The following is a 24125-nucleotide window of genomic DNA, read 5'->3' as shown; positions in this document are numbered from 1 at the left end:
TTTTTTATTCTTTATAATTTATACAAAAAATAGATGCAAATAATAAATAATATGAATAGTTTCGACACTATCGCGCCAGACTTTCAAGTTTACAATAATAACCTCGCATTTGTCATTTATTTAATCAATATTCAATATAAAAATAAAATTTAATCTTGCTGTTTTATGTTATGGAATTATAAACAAGTATGTTGGAAGTAGATGCACGTATCATATATATTATAAAATTCGAATTAATTTTATACATACTGCAATATTGAGTACTGGCGACATCTGTATGGCATATCTGTGGTAGCGTTAACGCGATTATAGGACACACGCTAAAGTTATGTATACTCGTATTATTTATTATTCGTCAGCTTTAAGTAACTTATAATTCCTAAACATAGATTCGATAAGATTTTGTTTTAAATCATGATACCCAAAAAAAACAAAGAAAGAAAGAAATTTTATGATAACTAGCGACCCGCCTGGCTTCGCCCGGCTACTTCATATGACCAAATTGTATAAAATCATTATAAATTATAGCCTATATGTTATTTTGATGTATGTTCTATATTACTGTAAAATTACATCCAAATCCGTCCAGTGAAAGAGTAATGAACATACATACATCCATCCCCACAAATTTTGGCATTTATAATATTTAATATAATAATATTTCTCTATTGACTGATTATAATGTTCGAGACAATTCCAAAGACAGAAATATATAACTATCAGATTTATTACATTAATATGTGTATAAGAGTTTCAGTATTTTATTTTTCAATATTCGAGTATTACATGATATTCAACTCAGAGGTATTCCTTTTTTAATATTGTTTACCATATAAACAATATATAACCTATAAACATAACATGTAACATTTTCACAATATATCTTGTGTACTTTAAATTAATATCTATGGAATTCCACAGAGTATATAAAAACGTTCCGGGCAGATTATGTAAAGGCACAGTTAAGATATTATTTTATACGTTTGTTTTTACTCTGTAGATGTACTTAATTATACCGCTTCGTACTCACTAATAGTACCGCCGAAAACGACGTAACTGTTACACTTGTGTTACGAGAAACTGCTCCTTACTCCAAACAGAATATGGTCTATGTTCACCAGTCGACGTCGTCGGGCAGGCCGCCCGGGTACTCGCCGGTGAGGCACGCCGTGCAGTGGCCGCCCACGCCGTCGCTGGGCGTCACCTTCATGTTGTAGTGGATCGCACTCACGAGGCCCTCCACGCTGAGGTACTCGAGACTGTCAGCGCCTGAAGCAATGCGTTACAAAGTTATAATACTAATAGTCGCATTTTAAAGTGTTGGTTGTCACGTGTTAGGCAAAAAAGCCTATGTCCTTAATTGGAGTTCAAGTTTGCTTCATAGAAAATTTCATCAAATTCGGTTCAGCGGTTTGGTAGTGAAAGACCGACTGAATGAAACGATCGCCTCCTGGCTATTTCATTTCATTTAAATTGTTTATATGATACATGAGACAGAAAAAATCCGCTGAGTTTCTTTCGCCGGTTCTTCTCAGGTCAGGGTATTTTCTCTTCCGAATCGGTGGTGCTGTTTCAATTGACCATCAATAAGAAAGTGTAATACTTCTATATTGAAAAAAGCAATTTGAGTTTGATTTTAGACTAACAGACACACAGAGTTACTTTCGCATTTCTGACATAAATATAGATTCCATATATCTCCTGCATTTGATGAAATCGTGAGGACATCGTATTGACTAATATTTAACAATTAATTAATTTGTGAACGTCGAAATGAATACTTACGGCGGTCTCGTTATACTATTACTCTCTTGAGCAAATATATTCTTACATACTATGAAACTTTGAGCAACCGATAATGAAGGATATGAGATACCACATAGATTACTCTGATCCCAATGTAAGTAGCTAAAGCACTTGTGTTATGGAAAATCAGAAGTAACGAAGGTACCACAAACACCCAGACCCAAGACAACATAGAAAACTTTCCTAATTCCTATTCCTAATAAATCCTTTTTCCGAACCGGTGGTAGTGTTTATTTGACAATCAATAAGTAAGTGTAACGCTTCTATATTGAATAAAGGAATTTGAGTTTGAGTTTGAAAAATAAAACTTATAGTAATCTACATCGACTCGGCCGGGAATCGAACCCGGAACCTCGGAGTGGCGTACCCATGAAAACCGGTGTACACACCACTCGACCATGGAGGTCGTCAAAATGAAAGAAGGATGTATTAAATAGGATTATATCTTTATAACTAAATGAAAATCAACTCACCAACATGTTCGGCTAGTTTAAACGAGTCCATTTTGTTGGCAATGAGCTCCTCCCGCGTCGGGATATTGATGCCCATGTAGCAGGGGTACTTGAGGGGCGGGGACGCTATCCTTATGTGCACCTGAAACAGAGATAACTTTAGTAAGCACTTTAGCTTAAGAATATATTTACATATAAATAAACTTATTCTATTTCGTTTTAGACTGTATGTCCAGAGACAAAATGGTCATATTATATGGTAAGGAATGATTAATACTTCTTATTATTGTGTCTTTGGCAAAAGTCTACCCATTATTAGAATGTATCAACCATTTCCTTATATTCTTAGTAACAGTAACAACCTGTAAAATTTCCATTGCTGGGCTAAAGGCCTCCTCTCTCATTAAGGAGAGGGTTTGGAATATATTCCATCACAATGTTCCAAAGCGGATTCATGGTATGCGCATGTGATAGAATTTCTATGAAATTAGACACATGCAGGTTTCCTCACAATATTTTCCTTCACCGCCGAGCACGAGATGAATTATAAACAAAAATTAAGCACATATATATAGTGGTGCTTTCCTGGGTTTGAACCCGAAATCATCGATTATGATGCACGCGTTCTAACCACTGGGCCATCTCAGTTCTTTTAGAAAGACACAATGTTGAAAATAAAGTAATAATGATTATGAAGGGCTCACCTCAGCCGCGCCCGCGTCCCTCAGCAGCTTGATAATGGGTCCGATCGTGTTTCCGCGCACGATGGAGTCGTCTATGAGCACGATCCGCTTGCCGCGCACGTTCTCCGACAGCGCGCCGAACTTCTTGGCCACGCCCAGCTGGCGCAGTCGCGTCGACGGCTGGATGAAAGTCCGCCCGACGTATCGGTTCTTGCACAGGACCTCCATGAACGGTATTCCTGACTGTTGGACGAAAACACGAACATTAATCACAAGTAAGTCTTGAATTGAAAATTTGTTTCTTTTTTTTTTAATAATTTATTGATCACCACAAAGTATATGGTACAAAAGGCGGATTTAATTGTCTTAAATTTTCGCGATTATAACACATTGGAATAAAACTAGTTATAACGGATTTGAATCGCGTATATTAATTATTTTTGACATCAATCATCATCATTTTGAATTTAATGCCTGAAAGCATTCTCTGCCAGTCAACGTTTAGGTGAATTAGAGAAGTATGATGATGATCGATTATTTTTTTGTGTACTCCTAAGGGTATTTTTTATATGCACTTTATCCAATTAGTCAAAACAAGTGAACTTGACAATGTACAAGTATATCGTGTTAATTGAATGCGGTGGGTGGTGGTGGTGTGGTCTGGTGGTACCTGTCGCGCGTATCCGTGCGCGGCGGCGGTGCCGGACTCGGGCACGGAGGACACGATGTCGGCGTCCACGGGCGACTCGCGCGCCAGCATGCGCCCGCACTGCAGCCGCGCAGAGTACACCATCTGACCTGCGGGCCGCGGAATTATCATGTTAATACACTACACACACTACACTAACAAAACAAATGCTGACCACATCAATTACTCGATAGATATTGATATAAAACATGATGTCACTGTTCCAAAAGTGACGTCATCACATCACATTTCGACTGAGCTGATATTTTCTTTGACAACAGTCCGTGCTAAGAGTAAGATTATAAACACGTGTGCACAAATACACGAGCATTGTCTATTGTTTCATTCTGACTTTACACAGTTATGGGTATCACGTGAAAGAGAATGATAAACGTGCTATCCAGGGCCGCGCCGCCACTGCCGCCTAAATTATTTTTGTTACCTATATGATTGTTTTTTGTAGTGGAGTATCGACAAGCAAGTAGGTACAAAGAACATTTATTTCAGTCAAAATTAACAATTAAAAATATTCATTCAAAAATTAAATTCGTTTTTTATGATGAAAAAAGAGGCGCTTCGTAGGTTTCGCACACAGGCGCTGCTGGGGGTCGGCGCGGCCCTGGTGCTATCCGAGGCACGAGTGTAAGGTGTTAGACTCGGAACATCGGGATATAGTAAGTCTGGCAGCAGAGGAGGCTCACCCTCGAAGATGCTGTCGGCGCGCGCGAAGTACACGTACTCGAAGATGCAGAAGGCCTGGTGCTTGTCGGCGGGGCGCTCCACCACGGCCACGGTGCGCACGCCGCGCCGCGACATCTCGATGATCTCGCCCGGGAGCACCTCGCGCACGTAGCGCGCGCCTGCGCACATTCATTACGTCACTAGCGCTCGCATCCAGAGACAGCACACAGAACTACCGTCTCGGGCATTGTAAATTATTTAAATATAGTACAAAATACAGCTGTATAAAAATTATATCTTAACGAGATATTTACTCTTAATTATTTAATAATAATTATCCTATAGCTTCCAACTGAAATTCATGGTACAATAAGCTTAGGACAACGAGGGGTGGGTGATATTTAACACTACTGTAAAAATATTTAGCGGTTACTAAAAAAAATCTTTTTTAATTTAATAAATAGCAATGATAAATAACTTTACACTGGATCTATTTATGATATGAGAATATTGAACATAGTCTTCACTCACCAATAGAGAGGAATCCACATGATTCAGATGACACGACCCAGCCTTCAGCCCTGTCTTCCACGCCGTTCTTTGCACAACCGTTCATAAGGACTGCAATAATATATAAATAATAAATAAAGTATATTCAAAAATAAGATATGTGATATATATTTCATAGATGATTTCGAAATATAATATTAAATTAATTTACTTGTCATGCAATGTCTGATTCCTAAATAATCAACTTATGTAAATGTATGAACTTAAAAACATAAATTAAAGCCCTCATACATTATATGGTTTATGAAATGTTTTTATTCCATTCAATATCAAAATTATTTCGTCTTTGTGATGTCTGATTTGTTTAAGAAAACGGCGTGATCATGATTGAGAATGCGAGAAGTATAACATCTATAGTTTAAGTTCTGACTTCTACAACTTAATCACACAGACTTAAGAGATAAAACCGTTTGAGAAAAATTATAAAAATATCAAAATTTAGCAACAGAAATATGTCAGTAGTAAAATGGATTATTGGTGAAATGCACTTTTCCATTTTTTGCAACTGATTATCGATGACTAAACAATATTCTACATTGTGGATCCAAATTAAAGTTCCTTAAATGCAGACCCGAAATGTAAAGTGATAACATGCAATGACAAAAATAGGTGACTCATTGGCACATAACTATATGCAACTCTTTATTTTACAAATAATATTAAGTATTCGGAATCTGTTGAAATGTGCAAATGACCACCGTTCATATACATTATCGTCCAAGGAATTTTTACGATTCCTTATACCCCCAATTCGTCACCAACATGTAGTGTGTCGAGATGGCCCAGTGGTTAGAACGCGTGCATCTTAACCGATGATTGCGGGTTCAAACCCAGGCAAGCACCGCTGATTCATGTGCTTAATTTGTCTTTATAATTCATCTCGTGCTCAGCGGTGAAGGAAAACATCGTGAGGAAACCTGCATGTGACAAATTCCATAGAAATTCTGCCACATGTGCATTCCACCAACCCGCATTGGAACAGCGTGGTGGAATATGTTCCAAACCTTCTCCTCGAGGGGAGAGGAGGCCTTTAGCCCAGCAGTGGGAATTTACAGGCTGTTGTTGTTGTATGTAGTGTGTGACTTACTTGTAACTCACTTTTGTCCTAACCAATGGCATATAAACAAATTTCTAAACAATTCAGACTATGGTTATATAAATATCAAGAGTTATAAATGAACGAATGAATGATTGTGAATATATGAATGGAACATGCATTACCAGCCGCATGCTTCGATGATGAAGATTTGTAGACATCTGCAAAAGTACAGTCATGATAAACAGTGTTTACAGTTACATGGATTAGTTGAAGTTAAATTCAATGCTGAATTGCATGCAGTATTGGAAGTTAAAAAAAGGAAAAAATTAGGCAATGGTAAAGTTACATTGAGCCCAGGTGGCCTATTTATTGGATAATGTGGGTTTTTGTAAAATCACATAATTAATATATCAAAAATTAATTTGTGTTTACAATATGCTAGTCATATAATGATGAAGGCAAACTATTATAAAAAAATCTGCCGCATCCACAAATCCGTTTAGAAGTAACTTCATGAAACAATTTTCAAATCGTATCCTTAAGGGTTGGTTGGGCTCTGCCTAGTAATGAGACTTTTACAAGGCAAGCTTTATAAGCCTATTTTCGCTAAACAAACAAATATTGGAATCAATATAGCTTCAGAGATCTTCTTCATACATAAAACAAACAAAACTGTACTCCTTTTTAATATTAAATTACTGTTAAGCTTAATAATACTCTTTTGTAAACATGAAAAAAGCGAACAAAAACTCTTTTAATTTTTAACAGTTTCGTTAGCATTATCTGTGTGAATTAAATATAATTGAGATAATCGTTACGATCACAATGACTCGAAAAGGTCAAGTTTGAATATAAAGAGGCGATTGTTTGAACGCTCACATTTTTGTTTCAACATATTGCTTTAAATTTTAATAAAAATTGCTTTTAGACATCAGGCCCCAGTTTTGTATGGGGCCTTGATGTCATTTCCAATCGAAAAGTAGCCTAAGTCCTAGTTGTTAAATAATGCTTTTTTAAAAGTGAAATAAATGAAAAAATATTACTCTACTTACATGAGGAACCCAATGGAAGAATCTTCCCGAGGCAGAGAGGTCTATTCCCGTACGGATCCCGCACTGCGTATATCTTGTCTTTAAGCATTATTACTAGGGAATAACTTAGAGGGGCTAGCCTGGAAGGAAATGGAAACCCTTGGTTACAACAATGTTATATTGCTTTTTTATAATTATTATTAACTACACTTCACCGGCGACTCCAGCTATGTAAGGATTTATGATATTAGTTGGTATTAAAGACTTAAGGATCTCATGTAATAATTTCTTACAGTAAAAACCTATATAACATGTTTGACTTCCTAATGGCCGACCATTCACAAGAGTTTAGGCTAAGTGCACAGGTATTATAGTCGTTATGTGTGTGCAAACACAAGAGAACTGTCATATCCCTTCATTATATCATATCTGATGGAACTAATAGATAACCTACACAACTAAAGAGTTAAAATGCACGACTAACGACTGTATGAGATATTCAATACACAGGGCTATAACATTACTAAGTAACAGAATCCGAATTGCAACTAATAATATCACGATATAAATATAATCTGGGTTTTAACCCAGAACCCTCTAATTTAAGGAACTATAAGCTAGTCACTAAATCGAGGCATTTTGATATTACTTATTAGAAATGTATGAAGAGAATATAAGTTCATTGAATAGCGTTATACCTCATAAGATGGTTGATCCTAGCGGGCCAGTCGGGGCCATTGGTCTCCCCCTCCGGCGGGTTGAGGCACAGCGCTTGTGTGATCAGCTCGGAGTCTGAATGTGTGGACAGTCCCACTCCTCGACCCAACACCTGTAAACAGACATTTTATTTACCAACGGTAAGGCTCTGTGGACCCTATGGGTCAAGTACCTGGTCATCAATATTTTTGAAGTCATACGATTCCCACAAAGCTCTCATGGTTATGAATGCACCGATACTGTATGATGGTGAAAATTTCTAACAAGACTTATGTCATGTCTGCTTGGTCCGCTAAACTACACTGGCTGACTCACTTTTAAAACAGGAAAACAACAATACTAAATATTGGTGTATGGCATTAGAACATCTGATGGATGTGTGCTACCTACAAAAAGGGGGGGGGTATTGGATTCCGCGTAGTATTTGACGCCAAGTGCGCCCAGGTACAAAGGAATACCCACTAAAAAACCAGCGGTACCCTCTCCGTCTTTATGGCAGGCGTCACACGATCGCTAGTATGCTACCCGCCCTCCAACACCTAGGGGGGATTCCCGGTATGTGTGGCACCTACCAAGGCAAGCTTGCAGCAAATCAAATTGATTTGACAATATCTGTGTCTTATACACCTCAATAAATGCGCTATAAATCCTAAAATATTACTGTATCTGAGATAAATGCGGTTAAACAAACAAACAACGTTTCAAAAGGACTTGAAGACAATGTTAGTCTGTCAGTGGTACCATCTTTCGCAGGCTGCTGCAATTGACGAGCTCGCCGTTGTGCGCGACGGCCAGCGCGCCGTGCGCGGTGTGCACTACGAACGGCTGGCAGTTTACCTCCTCCGACGCCGCTGACGTCGAATACCTACACATTTAAATATACCATTTCACTGCAAGCTAAAGTATATATATATATACATATATATATATATATATATAATGCATCTCGTTATACGAGCTGAAGTGAAACTGTATCATGGGATTATCATTCGAGATTTTTTCTTTTTGCTTTTTCCGTTTTATGGTTTTCTTATGTTGACCGACGAGCATACGGGCCACCTGATGGTAAGTGGTCACTATCACTCATACATCATTGTCTAGACCATTGTCCCAAGACCATAGACCATTGTACTGAGATATTACGCCCCTTGTGCCTGTAGTTACACTGGCTCTCTCATCCTTCAAATCGAAACTCAACAATACTGAGTACTGTTGTTTGGTGGTAGAATATCTGATGAATGGGTGGTACCTTCTCAGGCGGGCTTGCACAAAGCCCTACCACAAAGTAAATGCATACACATATAATTAAAAATACTTACGTTACATCATCCAGGATAACAAGACATGTAAAATTGAAAAATACAAATAATTTTAAGTAAAATTATTTTTCAGTAACATTAGAAGAACAAATAATAACAAACTATTTTCTGGACGTAAGGTCGGGGGGTCGCTTACCTCGTGTGCCCAATTCCAAGGTTGCCCTTCAGCTTCCTCATGGCTTCGTCGTTAAATATGTTGTTGATAAGGCCCATGCCCTTGTGTGTGTTGAACGTGCGCGCGCTCTTGCCCTCTGACGTCACTATACCCGCTGATTCCTGACCTCTGGAAACAAATGAAACACCAGAGTTTAATAAATTAATTAGACTTGATCATTAAATGTCTTATTCGTGTTATTACTATGATGTTTAAATGTATTTTTATATGTTTACTTGTACTTAAAATAAAGAAACTATTTTATTATGTGTACCGTACCATAGATTTTGTGATCTTTATTGCAGCTACGATAATATTCGATACCCAATCAATATAGCAATCACAAATTCTCTCAAAATATGATGACATTATTATTTTTTAAAACCCTTGGTTTCAATAACACATATATTTACAATTAGTTTAAAAAGTCCTGTTAATAAAAATCCATTTTTCGAAAATATAAATATTCTGTCTCTTTGACTCTTTCTCTCTCCCTCTCTCTCTTTCGAACTCGAAATTAAAAAAATGCCACCAAGCACAAAATTACCTATTGATTTGTACTAACTTTTACTTTTTTACTTTACAAACCCATCTATCCAATTTTGAATGGCTACAGAATAAAAAACTTCCGAATGCGTTTCTTAGCGCATTTAAAAATCGAACACATATTCATAAAATTAAAAAATATATACATTCTGTAATATAATCAAGGTTTTCTAAAAACATTTATCTCCGTGTTAAAAGTTCACTCAAACGATCACAGATATAATTTCAAGTACATATTGGACGTTTTAATTTTAAACTGATAAGAAGCTCCTACAGATCAAATAGCGGTTCGGACCTGATCGAAACTTATCAAAATGTACTATCGTTCATCCGGTTCGTGTAATAACAATACGCTACAAATATCGGAGGCTAGCTGACTCCACCTTTAAGCAAGAAACACCTGCTTAAGACTTTATTATTATAGATTTTAAATGTACGTGACTGTACTTTTGTTTATTGGTATATTTATATATATGGTCACAATATTTGTACACTTATATGATAAAGAAAATAAATCGCAAACTTCTTGCTATGGACTTAGCGTGTTTCTGTGTTAATACCACGTGGTGTAAAGTACAGTTTATGTGAAGAAAGGCTTTTGATGACGCAAAATTTGTTCGGTTTTTGCATTTTTGAGTGGCTGGTCTAGTGGCTCGGTTATGAGCTTCTGAAATCCCGACTTCAAGCCTGAAACGGGGAAATTCGAAAAATTCAAAAACTATTCGAATGTTTTGCGTCGAATAATTTTCAATTCCTAACCGAAATCTAGAAAGTTTACAAGAAAGTTTCTTAGCCTAGGAAAGAACCTGACCCATTTCGTAAGCTTGCATTCTATTTGGTTGTTACGTCATGTATGGTATTTACTATTTACCCATCCCTTAGTATTATGAGAGATTTTTGGACCCAACAATGCTTTTATTTCTTAAGAATAAATAGTATGTTCACAAATATATTCGATATTTTTGATTACGAAATTTTCTTCTTTATCACAGTATTCTGTAAATAACTATTTATTTTTTAGAACCAATTTTCGTTCACAAATTTGCGCACCATATTATTTGTAGATATGGACAGTGTAACTGAAATAGGTCAGTACACATCACGTGCCATGTTTTTTATCTTGAACCGACATATCAATTATATGATTTTTTAATTATTTTCTTTGGTACATATTATTATATATTTAAGCATCGATCACGCAATGGTTTACGAGCCGACTGATGATATAAAAAGTCTGTGATATAAAAAAGGGTATCTGACTTCCAGCAAAGGATTAATTGTAGGGGTCAATAAAACATTAGTCATTCATTTAAATATAAAAAAAAACCCGCTGAGTTTCTTTCGCCGGATCTTCTCAGGTCAGGTTATTTTCTTTTCCGAACCGGTGGTACTGTTTCAATTGACCATCAATAAGAAAGTGTAATACTTCTATTTCGAATAAAGTAATTTGAGTTTGAGTTTGAATGGTGCATTGCAATTATTTGATAAAAAAAATAAAGATTGCAATTTTTGTACGTGTCTTATTTTTGGAATCACGAGACATTAGCATACCCAATACCGGAGTTGAAGGCATTATGTAAACACAGAATACGATCACACCTATAGTGTAACATGACTGTACTTTTGCGTAATGAGACTTTTCTTTATTGCGGTTATCGCGGTCAGGTATTGTCGCAAGACCGCAATAGACTCGTACAGCCTTTGTTACCTAACGTAAGACAGATCAGACTAAAGTGTAGAATTAACAAATAATAGACGAAATGCCCCAGCGGCTAAAATAAAGTAACTTTCAACTGATTAAAACCTGCATGGAGGATACTCGTTTATATTTCCACAACTAAGTACTTTTTTGAATTATAATTGAAATTGCTGTGCATAAGTTATTGTTTAGTATGCAGATTTAACTCTTATTTATTACTTAGTAAAAGTAGCCTAAGTTACTCCATATTACATCACCTTTATGCTAGTGAAGTCCCATCAAAATCGGTCCAGCCGTTTCACAAATAAGCCGGAACAAACAGACAGACAAAAATTGTAGTTAATGTTATTTTGGTACTTATGTATTTAGTAAAACTCGATTATTTTAATATTACAAACAGACACTCCAATTTTATTACATCTATAGATAAGTTTAATTGCAATAATCTCATTTTTTGTCAGTTTTTGTGGCAGACGAGTGTAGCGGAGCGCGAAGTTTCCAAGTATTTGTCATCAGCGTCTTTGAGATACACTCGAGACAAGTTATTGAGTGTAACAGCTTGCAAGTAAACGTTGATTTGACTTGATGGGTGATGACCCTTACATGACATTCCGAGACCACTTCAACTTCGGTTATTAGCACGCACGTGGTCATTGTGTCACTAATTTCTTATATAAGCGATCACGTGTACATTTTTTTTATATCTGTGCAACTCTTCTTTTTTTTCGGCAACAGCTGTCAAACAAGCCAGGATAAACAAAAAGAAATGGCTGCGAATGCAAATGAATTGAGATGGCTGGTTTAAAGCTTAACTTTTAATACTTAAAGTCGATTTCCTAGAGTTAGAGCAAAAACGAAACAAAATTGAACTCTTTTTTTCAAGATGGCGGCGAGCGCACATACATCGAAATTTATTTGCTAACTAAAGATCAGCCCCGTTTAGGCACGGGTGTAATAATAGTGGTACTAAATACGTGCAGAATTTGATTATTTATGACATTACATTAGAAACTTCTATTAGTGTATTTTTACTATACCTATATATCATATACAAAAACCTCTCGAATCACTCTATCTATTAAAAACGACCGCATCAAAATCTGTTGCGTAATTTGAAAGATCTTAACAAAGAGACAGACAGCGGTAAGCGACTTTGTTTTATAGTCTGTAATGATGACTGGAGTAATTTCTGAATTGCAAAACTTGTATTGAACATAGCTTATATTACAAGAAGCTAAGCTTTATATATAAGTTCGTGTAAAAGTCATAGTTCGGGAGCTGAGATGGCCCAGTGGTTAGAACGCGTTCATCTTAACCGATGATTGCGGGTTCAAACCCAGGCAAGCACCACTATATATATATATATATATATGTGCTTAATTTGTGTTTATAATTCATCTCGTGCTCGGCGGTGAAGGAAAATCGTCAGGAAACCTGCATGTGTCTAGTTTCATCTAAATTATAAACATGTGCATTCCACCAACCCGCATTGGAACAGCGTGGTGAAATTTGTTCTAAACTCTCCTTAATTAAAGAGGAGGCCTTATCAGCAGTGGGTAATGTACAGGCTGTTACTATAATATTTACCGGTGCTGAAGCGCGACAAGCCCGAGGCATATAACTTGTGCTACGTCCACCTGCGTCGGCCATTCTCCCGTACCGATTGCGCCGAACACGCCGCATTCGTGTGTTAAACCTTAAACAAAAACATATCAACATTATACCCTACAATATCCTATCTAAGATTGTAAATGTGCTTAATTTGTCTTTATAATTCATCTCATGCTCAGCGGTTAAGAAAAACATCGTGAGGAAACCTGCATGTGACAAATTTCATAGAAATTCTCTCACATGTGTATTCCACCAACCCGCATTGGAACAGCGTGGTGGAATATGTTCCAAACCTTCTCCTCAAAGGGAGAGGCCTTTAGCCCAGCAGTGGGAATTTACAGGCTGTTGTTGTTGTTGTTGTTGTTGAAGGTTTAGAAGGGCGTGAATAAAACAGGAGGTTCAGTTCATAAGTCCATTCGTTCGTTCGCTCTGACCTCTTTAACATTTTATTCTAAACGGTACTTCTAACATATTATTTTTTAATCTCTTCAGATAGGGCATCCGCCATTTTTCAAACCGTGAATGATCTTCAGAAACGCATTTTTACAAGTGACATTGGCAGAATATTTTGTGCTTCAATAGTGCGCACACGCCGGGAAAAAATAAGATAAAAATACTTAATAATTTAAAGGATACAGAAACGTAAGTTGTTTCATCTCAGTGGAATATTTATATCGAGCCAATGGTAACTTTCCATTTAATTAAATCTTGTAAAATGACGATTCAATTCCCTAAGAATTCCGTTCAGGACTATTGGAATTTGAATTGTTGCAGGTTATTTAATAAACAGAGAACATTAGTCATACATATAATAGTGTTATTGGTATTACATTTGATTTATGTTGACCTCACACTCCGCCTACCCCGTTCGTACATAAGCAATATCAACAGCGGCTTGTTTATAAAAAACAAACATATCACACGAAAGTTAAAAACGAATTTATTAATCGAAATGATGAAATACACAAAGGTCATATCAAAGAAAAACACCAACAGTCGTGTGATAAGTGGGGCGTTCTCGAGACCCGATAACGGACATCTGTTTTGTATCTATTTGTTTCAATTTTGCAAATATTTCGATAAACATGATGTATTCGCATCTTGTGTTTGACACAGTTTTGGAAGTTTCGCTATCAATCAAACTTGACCAGATGTGACGTCAAATAAAATTAATACGCCGGTGAATGTTGGTCCTTCGAGCCGGACTATCACAATTATTTTAAATATTTAATTTTCTTGAGGGTAGTTCATTGGGAATTCCCGTATAAGTAACCAATAACCCAGATATTCTAAGTCCAGACAGAAATTCTTAATATTATGGTTTTGGAGTTTAAAGTTTAACCGAAGTCACAAGGAACACAACATCTTAGGTCCCAAGGTCAGTGGCACACAGGTCGTAAAGAATATTTAATATTTCTTACGTCAATATTATGGGTGATGGTGGCCGCTCACTATAAAGTGGCTAATTTGACTTTTCGCCATTAAGAAATACTATTATGTATATATTATATATTATATTATACCTGATTCTACCGCTCCCCTGCCAAACCTCTTGCTATTTATTTTGACTTCATTCTGTGTTCTGTCACAGTGACAGCTGTCAATCTGACAGCTGCCAGTTTCGTTAGCGCTCAATCGGTCTGTGGTTTCGTCTTCCCCCCTTCGTAGCTGACATGGCGATGGTCCTGCGGGACCGTCCATGTTTGATCTGTAAGAAATAAACGTTTTCTTCTTAAATATATAATGTAAAGTTTTTGACTCCTCTTTAAACGTTTGAACTTATAATTTCTAACGCTTTAAGAGAACACTGTTAATAAATCAACTTTATATGGATCCAGCTAACTAGACGAAATCACAGGGCAAACGGATATTAATAAAATATACCGGTCGAATTCTTCAAAACACTTCTTTTTTTTTGAAATCGCTTAAAAATTAACTAAGATAGATATGTTATAGCCACAGGTTTAACAAATACTAAGAAATGATATATTTTACTTGCTAATATTGATTTCAGTTTTGAATGAATTTTATATTCTAAGGACTTTAGAAAAGTAATATAGAGTAACGTGTGGTAGGTGATGGTACTTTATTTGAACTAGAATTTAAATTGTAAATAGAATTATGAGATCCAATTATAATGAAATCAATATTGTTGATATAGCGGTTTCTGAAATTGTTATCCCTGACTTAAATTGAGACTATTGGAATATTGCTCCGGTCATTAAAATAATTCATTACTGTTTCATACTTCCAAATTTTTTTTTATTTCTTATAATATATAATGTCATGCCTATCTCTGGGTATACCTGGCTACGCCTATTAAAACGCAGCGAAAGCTCACCCAAGCTTTCAAGCACCCAAGCAACCCAGTTTGATAAAATATATTGTAATTAAATATACAAGAGAAGTATATTGATATAAAAGGCAACCACCTATTTCAAATTTCAAAAAGTTTCAGAAATGTATTGCTTCTTTTATCCAAAGTCTTTATCAAAAAAAAAATAAAAAATAAACAATACTGAAAATTTCTTATCTGAGGTAAAATTATGAAAGTTAACAATTATTCAATGTGAACTGACAAGCAATCCGCAACTTACACAAAATATGAAGAAAATGTTTATAAATATGAAATTATAAAGTTTACATTGACATAATACGAAACGAACGTCGAATCGTATCACTGACCCTCAGTAACTAACCGAGAACGTAATACAACACGAGATTATATTTGACGCAAGCCACCAACGAAACAAATATCAATATTATTAAAATGATAAATCAACAAACGGTTTTTAAGTCAACTGCCACACAAACAGAACTAGCCTCTATTGCAATGGAAAAACTAAACACGTGTTATATTAACGAAATAAGAGATCAGCATTACAATTTTGAGGTCATCAAAACATTGGCGTAATGTCTCGCAAAATTAGACCCACACTGTGACGTCATCTGCCCAAAGGCTGCGTAGTTGCTAAATGATTATAACAAATATTTATTGCTAATAATAAAAATATATTATTAATTCAATATATCATATCTATTTTATATAATGCTGTACATACTACACAATCATATAACATATCAAGGCTGTTTGTGATTACAGCAAAAAGCGTCAAATTTTCGTAACTTAAGTTCTAGTGAACACTTACTAGAAGTATTATAGTTTTTCATTTACTAGATTTGTTATTACTTTATAGTTTATAAAGAATGTTACTTATAATAATGTTCATAATTTAAAGAAAAAGAAGTTAGAAGTATAAAACATCATGTAAAACATGATTTGTATGCAAACGATTTTATTTTAAATAGATTGCATAAAACATTCTGGAGTAAAAGTTCTCTGCGCTTTTATATGTAAAATAGGTAAGGGAAGCCATCAAGGGCGTAGTTACCGCCGTATGTACCGTATCAATTATACGGGGCCCCCGGGCTACGGGGGCCCCCAGCACACGTAAACAAAAGACAGACGACAGACAGATAATTATAATTATGACAGACAGATAGATAATTATGATGAATAAATATTTCTTTAAATTTTATGCAATTATTTTTGTAAGAACTCTTTATCTCTCCAAAGATAGACAAACAAACAATTACTTAAAAAAAGTAGTTTGGGGGCCCCCCAAACAATTTTTTATACGGGGCCCCGTCAAGGCACGTTACGATTCTGGAAGCCATCTACCTACTCAATGGTCAAATGATAACTATTCCTTTCATCACATTTCCTAACTAACCTTAGGAATTTAGATTACATATCTTTTAATCGCAACGATTCTATAAATATTAATTACAAGGATCGGATTCCAAAATTAAATAATAAAAAATAAATAAATAAAACGATACTGGCACAATGTGTAATTAGTTACAGGTGGGTGTATTCGATTTTTTTATATATTTTTTTCTTTTATTTGTGACGAGAGAACACATATTCTTCCGCCCTTTTTATAAATTTGAAAGCGATACGTCATTGTCAATTTTAATTGTGATAAATATTATACATATATCTGCAAAAATAGACCAAGAAATTTTCCTGAACATAGTGACCATTATCGACATTAGCTAATTATAATCTTTATTTATAATATATGCAATTTAATATAGTGTTTAATTACATAATTGCTCATTGGTGACCTTTACTATGATTTACGACGGCTAGGGAGATAAGTGTACCTGTGCACGAGATGATTTCATGTTTTAAAGACAGTTGCATACATGACATTAGCGAAATACTGTCTGTCTCATCACGATACCTCCTAAACTTTTTCTGCGACGTTGACGATCCATAAGAATTATTATTTTTGTTTATTTCGGCTTTAAGGTAGGAAGTAGTAGGGGTTAATTTGGTTGTACTTATACTTATAATAGCAGGGCTACCCACCCGGAAAAGAGGGCCGTTTCTTTTTGCTATCTTATTGCCTATCAATGGAAACACACCATTCAGAAACAGAACAGATATTTGACATGAAAAATGAAAGGACTCATGTACACGAACACAAAAATCAACATGAGGAAACATCTACAAATGCAATTTATTCGTAATCTTTTAAATCTATGACTTATTCAACCGGAAATGGATAAATAAAATAACAATTATGCAGCGTTGAATATTCAACGCTATAAATATATTTTAATTCGTTATATATTTAGCACCAACACCAAATTTAAAAACAAGATTATAAAGAAATAATATTTTATACAAATTGGTTAATTATTAATATGTATAAATTGTTGTAATTTAAATATTCTTGAACATCTGTTCTCATTAAAACGACTTTCTGAATTGACATATTATGTTAGAGTCAAAATATATTGTGTTAAACTTTAATCAGTCCGGAATCCTGTTGAAAATTTGGCATATAAATAAAAAAGGTTAAGCCGAATAAATATTGACTTCGAGCATAGAAAAAAAAACAAAAACGACAAAAGTCCTAATCTAATATGCCAATAGTTTTTATTTTTATTTTTATAATATGTTTATTTAATATACAGTGCCTGCAATTCTCTCTCATGTGTCGTCATCATGTACCGCGTGAGCCGCAGGGGGTCAGTTATCTTATGACATTACGAGTATCTTTCCACAACAGCATCACTATAAACAAATAGATGATAACGTCTAGATTCTTCGTACATAATAATATAAATATAATCTCTTGAGACTTTATTGCTATTTATAGAAATACTTTCAGGGATCTCACGTTTTAACGACCAATATTTAAGTGTGGCAATACTCAGAATAAAGCTTAATTTTGGAATATATTAAAAATATAAAATGTTTAAAAATTAGCTAAAATTATAATTTGGTACGTTGGTAGCATATAAAATAACACTGTAGAGCAGAGCAAACTGCCTACATACTACATTAAATACTGCTTCAATAGTTTGGCTACTAATATTTCTAGTTATGTATGTCCTTGGCCATAAGTAAATAAATCATTCAATTAATGATACATATATCACTAGCCGTGAACTTATATTTCAGAAACTAAATTAAGTATTTGTTAGCTTCCTTCGAAAATACGTAACGTAGCTTTAACTTTTTTTCATTATATTATAACATCATAATATTCGAAAGTATTTCTAAGCGCCTAATAAGAAATAAGAGATTAACAGTAAGAGAAGCCTTAATGGTATTTTAAAAATAAATATTAATATTCTATGTCTCATACCTTTGCCTAAATTAAACGCAGGTAATTAAAAAAAAAGTCCTACATAAAAGGTAATAGTTTAATATAGATCATGACTAGTGCAAGAAACTATAAATCCTAATAATGTCAATAATTTTTAATATCCTCATGGCCAGCCACAATTTGTTTACAGTGTGCGTAAGTGCCAAAACAAGAAATAAATCAAGCTCGGTAAGTACGGCTAAAATGATGAAAGAACTCTTATATAACATCTCAATCTCTTACATACCGCGTTTATTATCTGTGATATACATCAACAAAAGGAATTTTTTAATGAGGTATATGTTATATTAATCTGAACACGTGTTTACAATAAATAACTAAAGAATATTTTGTAATATGTAGTTCAATTTTTAAACGCAATGTTACTAATATAATCTATTCCGGAAAAGAACAATTTTGTTATACTTATTTATATTATTTTAAAACAAAAAAATAGCTATGTTTTTCTGAAGTAAAAAAAGCATAATACATATTTTGTAAAATTGTTTTAATCGAAATAAATACTGTTATAAATGGTGAAGGGTATGTATGCAAAACATTTTATTTTAAATAGTTTTCTCATATTAAATTTGATACGAAATGCAATGGTAACTCGTTCAAACAAATTGTAAAACCTGGCATGGCTTAATCATTCCAAGTAATTTAATGTAGCAATAGCACTGAATGAATTATAATTGTCAATCATAAGATCCTAATTCAATATCAATTATGTATTGAATACGAAAGTCTTTCAGACTCTTTATGTAATAGTTGAAGTCGATTAAATCTCGTATTGTACGGACCTATTGACAGCCAGGCCACGGAATATGGGCCAATAACACATTCGCCCAAGCTCGCTGATAATATATTATTATTGTTTACGTACAAACTAGCGCAAAACATTATTTTTCACATACATGGATTGCATCATGTTATTAATTTAAATGTTTACATAAATCTCTATCAGTTTAATTTATCAGATGTTCTTTGAATGTGATACAAATATTTATCGTAACAAGTGTTAAAAATTTCATTGAGCTACAACAAAATATATATTGACAAAAATACCTATAGCCCACTCAAACCACAAGAGAATAAAAGCTAAATAAGCAATATTTGATATCGAAAAGACGCTATCATTGGTCGACAGTTTGAGAGTTCAGATTTATCTATGATATTCTTTATGGTTTCGCGTTTCAAATTTCGACGAAGGTTATTTAAGAGTTAGGTGGATACAACAAGTTAGGTATAATCGTACGGTATTGCCTAGTCCAATAATAGAAAAAATAATCAAATCAAATCAATTTTATTCAAATCAACTTCACAATGAAGCGTTTCGGAAAGCAGTTTCTAGCGAGAAGAAACGGCAAGAAACTCGCATAGTTCCTCTTTTCAAATAAACAGATTTACGATGCTGTTTTTTACCCGAGCCTAAATCCAGGCGTTTTTTTTTCTTTTAATGAATAACAAAAATTTAGTCTTAATAAACTTTTTAAATGGTAAATTGATTATAATGCCCAGTGTTTTCAGCTTATTATATACGCGTATACCACTGCCCACAAACGTTGTTCGTTGTTTGTACTGTATGCAAAAAGAAAGTAGGGGGTTACAAGATTATTTTTATTTCTTTTTATTTAGTATGTATATAAGCTTTTATGAAGTATTTTTCTATATTCTTCTGTATAAACATAACATTATCATAAATATATCGTGAATGACATTAATTTATTTGAAAAAGACTTTACATATTAATTTTCGTAAATAATAAGTGAACGTATAGGGTAAACTCAGCCAGTGTAACTACAGGCACAAGGGAAATAGCATCTTAGTTCCCAAGGTTGGTGGCACATTGTCGATGTAAGGAATAGTTAATATTTCTTACAGCGTCGTTGTCTATGGTTGATGGTAACCACTTACCATCAGGTGGCCCATAAGCTCGTCCGCCAACCTATACCATAAAAAAAATAAAAAAACTCAACCTTAGGCATTTTTATGCTAAAATATGATAGGTTTGTCTGTCAAGTGAAATATTTTCGGATTAGTGGTCGATCTCGTTTTACAATGTTCAATATTATGTATCGTTTTTTACGTTCATCGTGGATGCTTGATGACTCCGCGTAAGTAGATATATGGCAAGACTGGTTTATTCAAGAAAATTAAACTGTGGGTGGTATTTGTTTTCATATAATACGCAGCTTATATAGATGTGGATGATAATTATGTTCTCTTTGCCGCTTTCGGCGACGATAGCGGTAATTTTAAGAGATACAAGGCACAGAACATTTTCTAATGAATGCCAATATAAAATGATGTAAGGCATCATGAAAATTAAAATGCACTGGCACGCACATAAACACAAATGCATTCTACATAATCCTTTAGGCATCGTAATCCGATATCACGGTTAATTTGAAACGACCAGAAAAGTTAAGGCGCTAGACTGAACGCCCTTTTTAAGGCACGAGACTGTTGACAATACTACCAATTTCTAAGCTCAGAATTACTAGTGAACTTATAATAACAGCCCTTTTAACTGTGCCAAAGGGATTTAGAACCGAACACACGGATTATGAGAAAATAATTAGCTCTGAAATTCTACTGGGGATTTGATGAAAAAACGACTATAGATTTGAATACTTATTATGATTTACTGTGCCGTTAAAACTATACATAAACATCTGTATCAGCAACGATTATTTGTTTCAAGGAGTTTTTGCTGTCCACTGTTTATTAACCTTTTCCATGTAGTATAACATTCAAGATAAGAACTAAATGATTCATCATAATACAGTGATCATCGCAGGTTTGCAAAATAGTTAGCAATTGAGAATTTCCGACCATATTTGCATAATTTGGATAAATCTTACTTAAAATGCAATTAGAAATTAGGAAAGTTACGTGATGTTAACACTAAAGAAACAAGATGTACAGCATGTACTGGAACAACCAGTTTAACGATCTCGTACGCTACACGTTACACAGAAACACCTATTTATTGTGGCTTTTATTTGTGCCGAAAAGGCACAGATTATTTCGCCAATATCACGTGCGAAGGAAACTCCTAAGGATCATGGCAACTGACACATCTATAACCTTCTGTTACAATAATTATCGAAGAATGTCAAAACAGAAACAAATGAAGCGCAATTGTATTGTTTTTTTTTTAGACTAGTCTTGCACTCCAATTAACGTAAAACTATATTTATTAGTATAGATTTTGTTAATTAATTATAATATTTTACAAATGCAAAAGTATATCTGTTAACTATTTACGATTAGACAGCTGAATCGATTTAGATTAATTTTGGTATAGAGATAGTTTAAGTGTCGAGAAGGACACGGCTACTTTATTTATTCACCTGAAATGAGAACTGACGGCTTGTGAAATTACGCGCGAGTAATGCCGCAGGTTCAACTAGTATGTTATATAAGTCATTATGTACTCAATAATTGATCGGAATATTTTAAGATAAGTTGCGACAAACAGCTAAACTTTGGACAGAGGTCCAATTGCTAAATATGTGGGTTGGGGCACAATACATAAAGCTGGTTGTCCAGCAGTTCTATGTTAGCATAGATAGTAGGTATAATCTATCTAACTAGTGTATCCAATGTTTTACCACCTTTATTTCACTAGTTCATTGCAATCAAGGACAGGCAATACAAGTTGATTTTGGAATATTATTAGGTATTAGCATTGCTAGAAGAATTAATAACATACTAACTTTTATACCTATTAAATATATGAAAAAAGGTTTTATTTAAAAATATCTAATAAATTACCTGTGTATAATATCAATACCAATCTACTTCATGATAAAGTTTTATAGTAATAGCCCATCTGCTTCTTTAGATCCAAACAGCAATAATTTAACTGGCAGTGATCCCGCTTAAAGGGTCCAATAAATATGACAACAAAAATAATTCTATGCAATAAAGGGTATTGCGACTAAAACCCCTTACTGTACTTATTTGGTGAGCTCCATTCATATATTTATTTAAAACTATAACACTTTTTAAATTAAACCAATAATTTTAGGCAAGGAATTTTTGAGTAATATCAGTTTTACTATTCCGGTAAAGAGTGTTTATCTTGTCCCCATATGTCTAATCTAAACAACAATACAACAATCATACGAGTTGTATGTTTGATTGAAACTGTTGATTAAAGGTACAACTTCCAACCAATTTTAAAAAGATTAAATCCTTGATCTTGGAAAATATTCAAATCAATATGTATTGTACATAATTGTGTGTTCTAGTTGTTAGTGTGTGGGTAAATTAAATGCAATGAAACACCTAAAAAGACAAAACTTTAAATTAATATTTGAAAAGATTATGTTTTCTTTTTTGAAAAATTAAAGTTAACTTTATCAATTTAACGAGCTAAAAACGAGTAAATTGTATACTTTCTTATTTTATACATTATTTATTATACACATGAACATTTAAGGTTAAAGATTAGTTCATCATATGGCATGATTGGAACGAATGTCTTAACAAGCAAATTTTATTAACAATATGATTTAAAATTGATATTGAACTGGCACTCCAAAAGAACATTTATTACTCCTCGATAAGATAGTGAACACATTGTTGTAACCGGCATTAACCAGAAATATCATGGATTTAAAAGTTATCTGATTGGCATTAACAGAACATGCAAAGATTATCCTGGCCTTGACACAATTATATCTTTGACATGACTACTGTAAGGAAATTTATTACTTTTTAATTAAACACAAGTTATAATATAAGCTAAGTTAATATATCTATTTTTTACTTAGATAAACAAGGCTTTATTTTTAAATATTTCTTAGGTGACTATTTTATGGTTACAGATATAGAATGTGTAAACAATATTTACAATAAATTCACAATTTCACACTGTATAATATAAAGTTAACCAATTTTTTCCGTCCTTGAAATAAATAATAACTCAAAAACTCCTTAGGTAAAATATAGTTGTAGCACAATGTTCAAATTATAAATAAACAAGCGTGTTTTTTCTTACGAAATACCTCATCAGATACATTGTATTAAAATCAATTGAATTAATTGGCGATTCTGCGCAGAAAACCGACCATGTGGATTCCGCAAGCAATCAACGAAATAGCCGTATCAATTAAAAACCACACCATTATTACGAGACTTCGTATGTAATATCGACATATCAAATCTCGTCGCGTAATTAATTTATTTACTTTTTTTACCCTAACCTGTATGTAACAGCTGACTTTAAGAAGGTTTTATTTAAGTGAAAAAGGAAATTCAACTTACCTTAGTGATAAAACTATACACAATTAAAACAAACTTAAGTTATAATTAAAAACAACAACGATCTTGTCGGAGCGTAGCTGAGTGACAAGTATCAAGAAATAATTGAATGGCCATACATTATTTGAATTTGAATTGAAAGCAACTGCGCGTGCGACTGAGCAAACGTTTTGAGCGACTGAAACA

General features: G+C 34.1%; 1 protein-coding gene across 3 annotated transcripts; it reads right to left on the bottom strand.

Annotated features, from left to right (window-relative positions):
• Positions 1 to 992: 992 nt before the first annotated feature.
• Positions 993 to 24125, bottom strand: LOC124535580 (amidophosphoribosyltransferase-like). Of its 3 annotated transcripts, none has more exons than XM_047111844.1 (14): positions 23943 to 24125; positions 14520 to 14704; positions 12973 to 13081; positions 9123 to 9269; positions 8409 to 8532; positions 7649 to 7779; positions 6972 to 7090; positions 6102 to 6137; positions 4842 to 4931; positions 4331 to 4489; positions 3612 to 3739; positions 2963 to 3184; positions 2280 to 2400; positions 993 to 1269 (listed from the first exon to the last, which is right to left on the bottom strand). In XM_047111844.1, the coding sequence occupies exons 2-14, from the start codon at positions 14695 to 14697 to the stop codon at positions 1115 to 1117; spliced, it is 1719 nt and encodes a 572-aa protein (XP_046967800.1). In that variant the 5' UTR covers positions 14698 to 14704; positions 23943 to 24125; the 3' UTR covers positions 993 to 1114. The 3 variants fall into 3 exon arrangements, with proteins under 3 accessions (XP_046967800.1, XP_046967791.1, XP_046967808.1); XM_047111835.1 differs by lacking the exon at positions 23943 to 24125 and adding an exon at positions 15641 to 15663; XM_047111852.1 differs by lacking the exons at positions 6102 to 6137; positions 23943 to 24125 and adding an exon at positions 15641 to 15663.

The sequence above is a fragment of the Vanessa cardui genome, chromosome 2 (genome assembly GCF_905220365.1).
Source record: "Vanessa cardui chromosome 2, ilVanCard2.1, whole genome shotgun sequence".
NCBI lineage: Eukaryota > Metazoa > Arthropoda > Insecta > Lepidoptera > Nymphalidae > Vanessa > Vanessa cardui.
Note: the sequence above shows the minus strand (reverse complement) of the source record. Positions and strands in the feature narration are given on the sequence as shown.

Coding starts and splice junctions, on each gene's coding strand:
- LOC124535580 (XM_047111835.1), bottom strand. Junction 13,082..14,519: donor CAGGGGAGCGGTAGAATCAG/GTATAATATAAT, acceptor TTTTTGTTTAAG/GTTTAACACACGAATGCGGC. Junction 1,270..2,279: donor TAAACTAGCCGAACATGTTG/GTGAGTTGATTT, acceptor GCATTGCTTCAG/GCGCTGACAGTCTCGAGTAC.